The sequence below is a fragment of the Porites lutea genome, chromosome 5 (assembly GCF_958299795.1).
Source record: "Porites lutea chromosome 5, jaPorLute2.1, whole genome shotgun sequence".
NCBI lineage: Eukaryota > Metazoa > Cnidaria > Anthozoa > Scleractinia > Poritidae > Porites > Porites lutea.
Window position 1 is genome coordinate 32,471,542 of NC_133205.1, and position 12,500 is coordinate 32,484,041.

At 39.2% G+C, this 12,500-nt stretch overlaps 1 protein-coding gene and 1 pseudogene across 1 annotated transcript in view; both read left to right on the forward strand.

The window, feature by feature from the left end:
• The window catches only part of LOC140938247 (E3 ubiquitin-protein ligase rnf213-alpha-like), a 22,710-nt gene extending 19,778 nt beyond the window's left edge, over positions 1 to 2,932 (forward strand). The window contains exon 7 of the mRNA XM_073387754.1: positions 2,861 to 2,932. Within this exon, the coding sequence (XP_073243855.1) occupies positions 2,861 to 2,932 (72 nt within the window). The remainder of the gene's footprint in view (positions 1 to 2,860) is intronic.
• Positions 2,933 to 3,612: 680 nt separating this feature from the next.
• The window catches only part of LOC140939144 (E3 ubiquitin-protein ligase rnf213-alpha-like), an 87,616-nt pseudogene continuing 78,728 nt past the window's right edge, over positions 3,613 to 12,500 (forward strand).

The following is a 12,500-nucleotide window of genomic DNA, read 5'->3' on the forward strand; positions in this document are numbered from 1 at the left end:
GCACTTTAGACAACACGGATATAGAAAGAATTTCCGCTTTCCTTTTACGTCTTTATTGACTCTTTAGTTGTCTCTGCTTCACAAGACGTGGGTGGCTATGCGATTTCCCGCCAAAATAACCTTGAGTTGCATTTGGGTAGCCATACCTGTTGATTGAGTTTTTTACATTGATATACCTGTGGTGCGGACGGACGGGCGGTCGGTCGGTCGGACGTACGGTCACGTGATTACCAAAATTTCTCGGGTGGGTAGATTGCCACATTTTCTTAGGTGTGGGGCTGCGCTGGCGCGCGCTTCGTGCGCGCGTGGAACTCCGCCACGCTCACAGTAGCGTTGATTCCAACACTCAGACCAACTTCAACTCTGGCCCTGTAACGACAGCGACTATACCGTACATCAGAGGCACCTCTGAAACTATCGCACTTATTTACAACCTTGTTGCACACAAACCGTTAACCACTTTACGACGACTACTTACTGATGTCAAGGACAAAGACAAACCGGAGGACATACAAGGAGCAGTATACAAGATCAAATGCTGCGAATGACAGGCTACTTGCCACCGTTCGTTAAGAAATGAAATCTCTTGTGGGGTCCCTCAGAGTTCTATCCTCGGACCTCTATTTTTCTTACTGTACATTAACAACATCAACAATGCTTCTAATCTATTAAATCTGATATTGTTCGCTGACGATACCAATGTATTCATGGCACATAAAGATCTGAAGTATCTTTCAGATATGTTAAACTTGGAGATGGTCATACTGTCAATTTAGCAAACAAGATTTCTCTAAATCTTAAAAAGACTAAATTTATCGTCTTCAAACCAAGACAAAAGCGTTCAATTTGTAATATTCAAATAAGTATGGATAATCAAAATATTGTTAAAGTAAAGGAGACAAATTTTCTAGGCGTAGTTTTGGATGAAAACCTAAATTGGAAGTCGGAAATATCACACGTTGCAAATAAAGTTGCGAAGTCAATCGGTATAATATCTAGATGTAGCTTCTTTCTTCCTAAAACGTCTCTACGTATGCTCTACTATTCCTTAATTTACCCTTATTTTTACTAATGCAATATAGTTTGGGCTTCGACCTATAAAACCAATCTCCTCCGCCTTGTTATCCTGCAAAAGGGCATTATTAGAACTATTAATAAATCACATTTCAATGCTTATACAGACCCGATCTTTAAGGACCTCGTTACTGGGCCAATTTATGTATTTTTGCAAAAATTCTTTCTTACCTCCAAGGTTTAATAACAATTTCTCTCAAGGCGATCTATTCCACTCTTACAATACAAGAAATTCCCAGGCCTACCGTCTACCATTTTGTCGTACAAACACTAAGAAGTTCTCGCCCTTTTTTCAAGGGCCTAAGTTTTTAAATTCACTTGACAACGAGGTCATCAACTCTCAATCCCTTTCTTCTGTTAAGAAAACACTGAAGATTAAATTATTGAGCAAATATGAAAATAGTTCATAAATCTTTCCATCTTCGACTTTTCGCCATCTTTTCTTCAATTGTTGTGAAACAGCTCTAGCCCGTAGTTCGAGGAGGCCTAACCTCTCATAAGGTCCTATAGTTTCTGTTAGGACTTCTCGCCAATTCTTTTTTTCTTCTTTTCCTATATTTTTTGTAATTATTGTGTGGTAAATAAAAATACAATAAATTAAACAATACTTACATTGGTGAAACCGGCAGAAACCTTAGCACGTGACTGATCGAACACAAATGAGCGACAAATAATAAATAATGCGGACGTCAACAATCACATTGCTGAGCACCATTTGCAGACGAAACATCAAATCGACTGGGACTCTGCGACTCGCCTTACGTATTCTACAGACTACTATTAACGACTCATTTTAGAAAGCTGGTTTACTAACATAGAATAAGCGCCACTGAATCGTAGTTAACAGTTAACGTCACTGTATAAACGACTTATTGACGGAATCAAGCAACATTAACTACGAGAGAACGACTGGAGAAATTACAATTTGACTAAACATAAACGACTGTTTTTACTGTGAAGGTAGACGGATCGAAACGCACCTTTGACATTACCAGTCTTCATAACCAATAACATCGCAGCATAACTGACAGACGACCAATAACATCTCGACTTTATTGACCAATCAGGTCAATAACCAGAGTTTAATGCCGTCAACAGACGTGATACAACTCACTTTGACTCTGAAGATGACTACCGCACAGGTTGTCGAAACGTTAGTCACTGTCAAGAACAACAGTCCTATTCAGGACTACGTTTACCCGGAGGATCATACTCAACCTACTTATTAGTACGCTCGACAAAACTGTTCTGGACTGACGTTTTACTATACCAAAACAAAATAAGCCGGGGAACCCATACTTTTGTCCTTTAAACTCTATTAAATTCCACACATGGAAAGGTGTTTTCATGTTAATCTTGCAAGGAGGTCTTGCGTTACGACGTATCCAAGCTTGATAACGAAATCATAAAGGTACGCAAAATCACGTGATTTGTAAGAAAAACAAATCACATGATTTTCAGTGAAAACGAATTGTTGTCGTGTTAGAATGTCGTCTCCAAATAAATCTTGCAGCCAAGACAACTTGGGGCGAGTCATTTACATGCAACACAATAATGCATTGATACATTAGCAACAGTTAGAGTCAAAGATTCAAGTTCAGTGGTAAATTCATCTTTAACTGTACTTTTACATAACATTCCGTTTATTGCACCGTCACAGTAACAAGTAAGAAAGCCTGGTTTAAGCATAAGTCGTCTAAAGCTAAAACTATAGTTCTCATAGTTTTCTCTCAACTCCACTTGTGATTTATAAAGTAAAAGATAATGTTTGGAAAAATTTATTTAGTGGATGGATGTAGCAAGGTGCATAACACTGATGATCAAACTGATGGAGGAAGAACATGGAACAACCGAGTGAGTTTTTTACGTTTTTCGTCGTAAATTGGCGGCTTCTTTTCCCTCTAATTTTGCCAAAAGCTTGTTTCAACCCCGAATTTGGAGCAGTTTGTGCGAGTAAACTACACTACTATTCAGCTGCATTAAGTAGAGTCAAGTAACACCCCAGACAAGTACAAATATCCCACACTATACTGTACACTAAATCGTCCAATAAGACATATGTACCGCGTTCACGGCGAAAAAATGCGGTGATACAGTAATACAGTTTTTATGCTTCTAAGCGTTTTTATCTTATTGTACGCTGTTGACGAAACCGTAAGTCCTGTGTTATCAGTAGCCTGTGTAACAACTAAAGCGGTCATTAAACAGTTAGCACAGTTATGCAGCGCAAATAGAGTATGGTAGGCCTTTGGTCATGACATATATTTTTCTGTATATTATATTTTTCACAGAAGCAGTTATGAAACACTTGCGTTTACTACCTCTGCTTGTCTAACACTGCTAGAGATTTGTCTTAAGGATTTGACTTTACGGACCAAACAATTGGAAGTAATTTGCGTGGTGATAAAGTTGCTACTGACAAGCATCCAGAGGCAAAGGAAACAAATGGCAAGAAGCCCCAGTGACCAAGAATACCAAGTAAAGGAGGGAGAAGTTATCAGTCAGCTGTTAAAGTTTCTTAAACTCAAATTGAGAAGGGAACTATCTGCTAAGATGGCTTGTTATTATGAAAGCAAAGTCTTACAAACGGAACTTCAGGTATACATGAAATTAAATTGATACAAAGTTGTTTATAATTTGAGACAAAATAGACCGTGGGAAACTTGTGTGCAGAAGCTGTTGTTTGTTCGAAACCGGTGTAAACGAGTTCAAACCGAACGCGTAAAGCATGAGCGAAGCTGCGCAAGGTCCAACCTATTCACCTACCACAGCGTTAGAGTCACTGAAAACGCCTTACAGTCAAATGCTGGGTTCCAAAATCCAGATTTGCGTTATTTGTTAAGCCTGTTTTTCATATGTCGCGAAAATCCAAAACGATCAGGGATTTTACTTTTTGCCGTCCGTCCCAGATTCTGCTGATATATCGGATAATCGCCAGAAGTATGTCCCAGATTCTTCCGATATTGAATTTGGCGGGAAATGGAAAGTGCGCCAAAAATTGAAATTTGTCCACAAATGTATGATAGGGAGACTGGAGCCAAACAATAGAAAGGGTTGGTAATGAGCGAAATCCATCGCCGACGTCCCCGACGGTACAAATTTGAGTTTTCATTTGTCGGGAATGATCGCCGACCATCACAGAAATCTGGGACGCGTCGGGAAAGTAGAAACGCTCCCGATTCCCCAGATTTGTCCCCGTCCATCCCAGACGATCGAGGATATCTACGATTTCGAGTTTTCATAAGACGGTAAAATCTGGGACAGTCGGGAAACAGTAAATTCCCCGATCGTCTGGATTTTCCTGACATATGAAAACCAGGCTTTAGTGAGCGAAATTTGGCGCAATACAAAACGCGGATTGCACATCTCAATCCTTTTTTTTAAGATCTCCCATAAAACACTGTATGCTGGACTGACTTTCACTTTAATCAAATAAAGTTCCACGTGCAACATTATCTTTTCAGACTTGGAGCGACTTACTCGCAGTTGCAAAAGAGAATCAAGGATTTGACCTCTATAGGGAGCATTTAATTGAGGAACTGACAAGTCGAGCTAGAAGGGTAAGCTTCAAGTGAAAGGCACATGAACAGGATTTCCAACGAAGTATTTAATGTAAACTGACATGCAGTGAAACCTCTATTAACCGAACCCCCAATTAAGCGGACACCCTCTATTAAGGGGACACTAAGCCGGGTCACGAAATTAACGTCTTATATTTCCCTTTCAATGAACCCCTATTCAGTGGACACCTCTATTAAGCGGGCGTGGACACTAAAATAGATTGTATTTGGCTAATTTCTATTGTTGAAAACCTCTATTAAATGGACACCGGACTGAATTGACAATAGTAGTATTGGAGTACGTCCTTGAAAAACGTACGGTAGTCGATAACTAAAGATATATCAATATATTTAGCTATCAATAAACTGTAAATTAGATCGATATCCGGACGTATGATTGTCATCCGCGCATATTGTCGTTCCTGTTTTTTGCACTTACAAACAAATTAAAGTTGGTAATGAAAGGTAATGAACTTGAATTCTGGTTAACAACATGGAACTTTCTCACAGTACAGAGTAACCGTTAAATGTTAATCGTTAACAAACATTGAGCAATTTTTACAAACCTCTATTAAGCGGACACTTGGGAAGGTCCCGAAGGTGTCCGCTTAATAGAGGGTTCACTTAGATCTTAATTGCCCATTGGTATTCACGCACTTAGTGTACACGGCTCTAAATTAAAGGTATCAAAGAAACAAAAACTGATAGAAAAAAAAAGCATTTGAAAGGAATATAAACAATCCTGTTTCCTTCGTCATTAATGGAGCACTGTCTCCTTGCCTTAAGTAGGTAAAATTATTTTTCCGTTGCAGCGGCACCTGCACCTGCAACCTCCGACAGATAGTTTTCATTCAAGTAAAGTAATGACACGAATTAAGTCACTGAAAAACGTTTTTCCTTAGCTATTTTCCCTAGGCACGATGACACAACTTAAAGAAGCCTCAGTATTTCAAGTTACAATCTTTCTCCTTACTTTGTTTGCTTTTGTTCGGACTGCAAAAACTTCTTATAAAACAGAACTTTTTGGTAAGTATTGTCGTAGTGTATTTCGTTGTAGTTCCACCGTAGTCCTTACGAGAAGTTTACTCTCCGCTGTTATCAAGGAGACATGACAAGGGATTTCCGCTGTTATCAAGGAAACATGACAAGGGATTTTAAATATAGAGGGACGGGGTTGGGTTATATCCAAATAAAAGGGTGTATTTTATGTAACTGACACGTCACGTTGGTTACAAGTTATGAAGGCATTGGTACTAATAGCAGAAAATTACCTCTTCAGGTGCAAGAAAAGGATCTTGTTGAGATCTTTTGCGAAGTGCAAATGGATGGTTTCGATAAAGCTGTCGGCGAAGTGTTTACCAAACTTGCGTTTGAAGCAGTCGAGAAGATAATAAACGTAAGTTTTCTGAAGGACTAAGAAGAACTAAAAGAAGTTGCGTCAGTTTAGAGCATTGGCAGTTTACGATTTGTTATAGTAGTTTGGAATATAACTAATTTAACGCTGTTGAAGGGAACTTTAATAATTAATAGTAATCTGTGCATTGTACCCCGACAACAATGTCTGCATCACCGGTTCGCATCGCTTGTACGTGACATCATACCTGCTCTTTATGCAATTTAGCCTCTAACGGCTTTGGTGCGCGAGACCGGAAAAATGTATGAGTGCTAAAGGGTAAAAAAACTGTTTTCCAATCATGGCTTCTATGTGAAAATAAATTAGAATAGTCTGAATGGCAATTTTGGAAAACCAAAGAAAGCAGGTTAAGCTTTGTGAGAATCTGTCAAGAGATTTTGTCGCGTGAAAACAAACATCAACTGAGATTGATCCGAGTTCTGGTAATTATGCAAAGAAATTAATTTGCAAGTATATCTTATTGAGACTAGAAGAAAACAATTAATCGTTAAGACGGCTGTCTGGACATCGTGTAAAGATAAATCTAAGCAAGTGTAACTGATGTAACTTATTACGATGAATTGCCTACAAACGCTGCTGAATTAAATAACTTTTATGAGGTCAGGTAAGAGGACTTCAAGGAATTTGCTTGTAAGCCTCTAAGCAGCTTGATCCTATGCCGGCATCAGTACTAAAGGACTGCTTTCCTGTACTACTACCTACTATTACCAGGATGGTTAATTTGCCATTGACAACTGGTTTTAATCCCTGATGCCCTAAAGATTCTTCGCTTTCACCTTCATTAAAGAAACCAACCGCTGACTTCAGGCAGTTCACAAACTTTCGGCCAATCTCAAATTTAAAGTTTATTTCTAAGCTTGTTGAAAAGTCTGTTGCAGTTCAACTGACGAAAGATGTTATGACTAACTAACTTGACGAGAAGTTTCAGTCAACATACAAAGAATTTCACTCAACTGAAACAGCACTACTTAGAGTACAAAATGACATCTTGTGTTCTTTGGATCAAAACAAGTCGGTCATATTACTTTTATTAGACCTTTTTGCAGCATTTGACATGGTGGACCATGCAATACTAATATCTCAACTATGGAACCGTTTTGGGGTGAAGGGAACTGCATTTGCCTGGTTTAAGTCTTACTTAACCTCCCGCCAACAGTTTGTTAAGGTGGAGGAGGTCATGTCATCAAAGCGACCGTTGCTGCGTGGGGTGCCTCAGGGGTCGGTACTGGGCCCACTGCTGTACCTTATCTATACTGCGCCGATTGCTGATATCAAAAAGTACAACTTACTATACCATCTGTACGCTGATGACACGCAACTATATATTTTCTTCAATACTGATTGCTGTGCTGATGTTGATGAGGCAAAGTTGCGTTTTGAGCGCTGTGTTTAAGAAATAGAGCTTTGAATATGTAAAAACCTATTGAAACTTAATCAAGAAAAAACTGAACTTGTCGTCATTAGCTCCAAATTCCGAAATAGACCAAATCTTGAATTTCTTCGGGTTGGAAGTGAGTTCATTGCTCCTGAGTCGTCTGTACGTAACCTAGGAGTCATCATGGACAATTGCCTTTGCATGGAACTACAGGTGAAAAAGCTATGTAGTGAGGCAAATTGTCATCTCAGGAATATATCAAAGATTCGCAAATATCTCACCCAGGACTCTGCTTAAATTCTCATCCACGCTTTTATTAGTTCTAAGCTTGACTACCGTAACTCACTTCCATATGGTATTCCCAAATATTTAGTTTGTAGATTACAGCGTTTTCAGAATACGGCAGCTCGCATTGTCACGTTAACAAGGAAATATGATTCGATTACCCGAAATTACAACTGACCTTCGTCAAGCCAAAACTAAGTACTTCAATGATTTGTTTTGTGAGATAGAGACTACTAAGGCATACGGGAATTTAGTGAAAAAAGCCACTGCACCGAAGCAGCAAACTGTTGTTGGCCCATTGAAAACAGTCTGGTCACCTTGTTGTGAAGGACGACGATAAAGCTTGCTTAATGAACACCTACTTTGCTTCAGTCGGTGAGAAATTGGCGCCTGAACTCCCGCCTTCAATCATGCCATTATTGTCTTCTGATTCTCTGCTGCAGTCGAGTGGTGTGCCGTCACTTTCCGATATAAAGTTGACAGAAGACAGCGTTCTGCGACATATCAAACAAGTGAAATCTAACAAAGTTATCGGTCCCGATGGCATTTCTCCAAAACAATTAAAATCCGACAGCCACGCATTGAGTCCGCATCGTACGAGTCTTTTTAAATAGAGCATCGACCATCAAACTGTGTATGGAAGTTGGAAACTAACAAGGGTGTCTCCTATTTTCAAAAAAGGACGACCGCACCGGTTTCTCTCCTCTCTGTTCCGAGTAAGCTGCTCGAATCTGAAATCAATACCGCTATTGTCGATCAGGTGACGAGTAATAACTTAATAACTCCCAGCCAGTGGGCTTACAGAAAAGGTCACTCCACTGAACTACTTCTTATCCATCTTGCAGAGAAATGGAGAAGATTTGTTGATAGCGGACTCAAAGTTGCTGTTGCATTCGTAGACTTCAAGAAAGCTTTTGACAGCGTATCACATTCGCATCTCCTGTAGAAATTACACACTCAGGCAGTTTGGCATTAATGGCCAACTCTACGCCTGGATGAAGAATTATCTCTCAAATAGAAATCAATTTACGGTGACAAATCGCAGAAAATCTTCGAATACGCAGATCATATGTGGAGTTCCACAAGGTTCGGTTTTAGGCCCTACCTTGTTCACGTTGTTTACGAACGATTTACCCTTGTCGATTATATCTGGAGATACGTTTATGTATGCTGATGACACTACGGTTTTCTTCATCGACTCCACACAAGACGCCACTTGTGATTTGTTTAACGGTGCACTCAAAGAACTTTTCACCTGGTGTATTAACAACCGCCTAACTCCACATCCTTGCAAATGCGAGGTAATGTTGCTCTCCAAAGCTCGGCTTAAAAAAAATATGGGCCCGCTGCCCGCCATTTTTATTGAAGAGTCTATCATAGAATACAAGGCCAAGACCAGACTTCTGGGTGTTACCGTAGATCAAAATCTGCGCTGGATACCTCATCTGCAAGAAGTCGTTAAGAGTTTCGCAAATAAATTAGGCCTTTTAAAGAAATCAAGGTTTCTACCCAATCATGTGTGCGAGTTGTTTTATTTGACGGTTTTCCAGTCGTCAATTACGTGCGCGACGCCAGTGTTGGGCAGCGTAAGACAGACGGAGTTATTTAAATCATTGGAAAGACAACACTGCCGTGCTGCCAGGATCATATTTCGTTTTCCGTCGTATATGCCAACAGCTGACGTCTTGGCTATCGTTAAGTGGGACACCTTAACACATCAATATAAACTTTCTTTACTTAGGATTTTTTTTACAAAGGTTACTATGGTATGCTTCCACACGCTTTAGCTGAACAATTGATAATTCACAGCAATAGATCTGTGTCAAGAAGGAAGCACGGGTTAATAGCACCGAGGTTTGCGTCAAATTATGTTAAAAACTTCGTTGCCTGTGCGTTTAAGATTTTAGATTTTTAGCTTTCATTTCTTGTACATGTATTCATATTTTTGTGCTTTGTAATTAATTTATCTCGCTATTTTTTTTTTAGCTTTTAGGTTCTACGACAACATAATTATTGTAAAGCGCTATGATTGAGTAGCTGAATAGCGCTATATAAATTATTATTATTATTATTATTATTATTATTATTATTATTATTATTATTATTATGTATAAAAATCCCCACTCTCATTGCACCTGTAGATAGGTCCATTTACAGTTTAATTCTCAATTAGGAGTTGCATTGCCAACTTGACTCTGAACCAATGTAATGAAACCAACCTGTACTTCTCTTCGCTTGTTCAAAATAGTTATGCAATAGTTTTGCGATATTGATCCAAGGGTTCCGTTGGTATGGACGCTTCGACTTGGCAAAAAGCATCTTCTTTGTCAACACATTGTTTGGACAACGACAGATATGACTTACATATTTTAAATATATATGCCTCCTGAATTCATTTCTGAGACCGTTGTTTTTCTGTTTATTGTGTGTAGGATGTTTGCGTTGGTGTATCGAAGTCTAAATTTTGTATCCTCTGTGTCTTCAGGGGATTTAACCGTTAACCTGATTTTCCTCAACAAAACTGAGCAACAAGTCTCCAATTTCATATGATTATCTTCTGTTAAAACAATAAAACGACTGACCTGCTACAAAATTATAGCCTTTATTTAACAATTAATGAATGAGGCCGAGTATCTTATTAAGAATCATGGGGATCGAGGAGGGTGTTATCCGTCAAGGCCGAAGGCCGAGGCGGATAACACCCTCCGAGATCTCCATAATTCTTCACAAGATAAGAAAGCCGAATTCAATAATTGTTTTATTATTCATTCAAAACAATTTTTCCGTGGGAGTGCCACAAAATCCGGTTCGGTTGTACCCAAAATTGCAAAGCCAGCCAATAGGATTGCGTAAAATCTTTATCGATTATCTCTTCTTCCAAGCCGAGCAATCAGATTGTACCAAATCTGTATCGATTTTTAATCGATTTGCTTCCTCTGAAGAACGTTGAAATCAGAACGTTCCTTGCCAAATTTGTCGCCCTTGAGTTTTCCCACTCGTGGTTTAGGATGGCTTATTAAGCAGCGAAATCCTTCGGGATACTGGCAAGTCACGAAAGGCGACCTAAGCCAAATTATTTCTTCCCTTCATGATTCTTTTTTGTTTAGGCTAGCTTTTTCATAAGGTTTTAGTAGCGTCTGGTTGCGGGCCGTGATTTCCGATAGATTTTTCTATTCGGAGTTCGCCAGTTTTTGCCGAGCACAGCTAGAGTTCAGTTTTTTTCTTTTCTTATCGAAAACACCTTGACGATGGGAGGTTAAATCGCGTAAATTTCAACTCCTACCCTTGACGATTAGCGGTGAAATCGCGAAAATATCGTCCTCGTCGATCGACGACTCGCTTTCGGCATGGATTGGACTTCTGGATGGGACACGGATCAGGACCTTAGTAAACTTATTATACGTTGGAATCAGGGATAATCATTGGGACTATGTTAACTTTGAGACCTTGGAAACACATTGCAATTAATTTTTAACTGTATCAAGACCATCTTGGAATATTAAACTTTCATCTTGGATTAAAACATTGGAACTTTATCGAACTTTGTAACCCTGGGTTCGACCCTGGATAAAGCAAGCGGATGTTTTGTTTTGTTTTGTTCCATTAACCTAAAACTACAATGTTTATTTCTCTTTGAAAAAGTTACCTGTGGCAGCTTACTACCAAGATATGACTTATCTCTATACATATATAGTTCCTGTTCAGGTTAATCGGAGAGCATTATGCGCATGTTCTCCATTACTTGTTTCCGTTAACATTCCAATTTAAGTTACACGGGTAAACCTTGTTTCGATGCAAAATAACTTCTTTTTCTTATCCAAATCGTGCTACGAAAATAACTACATAGCGATAGATCAAAACAAGATCAACTCCATCCTTGCGACCACTGTCGAAAGGGGTAGGGGATAGGGAGGAAGCAAAAAGGGGATGTGGATTGGGGAGAAATAATGCTTCCATAGACCAACGCATCCCACGACTTTAGGCGTCTTGTTACTTTAAAAGCATGGCTGAAACATGCTAACCTCCATCGATCCATCGATGTTAAGTTCATCTTCGATAGTGCACGTTTAGGTTAGTCCTGCTCCGCAAATATTCTCCAATTTTAGCAGATGTCGCCCTTCGAGTTGTCTTCTTGTTGTTCTTGCCATGTTTTACGCTATGTTTTCGCCTAGTTCTTACTCTTGAAACGAGTGAAATGTCCGCCATTTTTCAAGTTCACAATCAAAACAACTCAACCTCGTCCCCAGGTCTTCTCGGTTAATGGTGCCTTAACCTGCAAAAACGCTGCATTTTTGACGTCATTTCCTCGTTAAACACAAAATTCTTCCAAATTTGGTCATCAGTAACTGGTTATGGTGAATTAAACGAGTGCTTTTATCCAATCATAACTAATAAAAAAAACTTCTTAAAACTGATTGTGTGAAAAGAAATAATAAGTAAATAAAAAAAAGGAATAAGTGAATAAACTAGAAGCTGCAAATTGTTAGTATAATGCTGCGAGCAGTAAAGGGTAGTAAAACATCATCTCCAGTTTACTCCTTATCATAGCCTCTTTAAGTTGCTTTGGCATAGCTGGTAGCTGTCTGTAGCGATACGTTTATCATCTTGGTTAACAGAGGCAACAGCAAGTCCATGCAGTCTTCAATTATCGATGCCGAAAGAGGGTCTAAATTACAGGTCTTGAGACAGGAATAGTTATTTAAACTCTTCGCCTGGGCTTAATTCATACTTTCAAACTCTGTGAGTTCAGCATTGCAGGACTGGGTATCCATAAAAAAAGATTGGTAGGGTG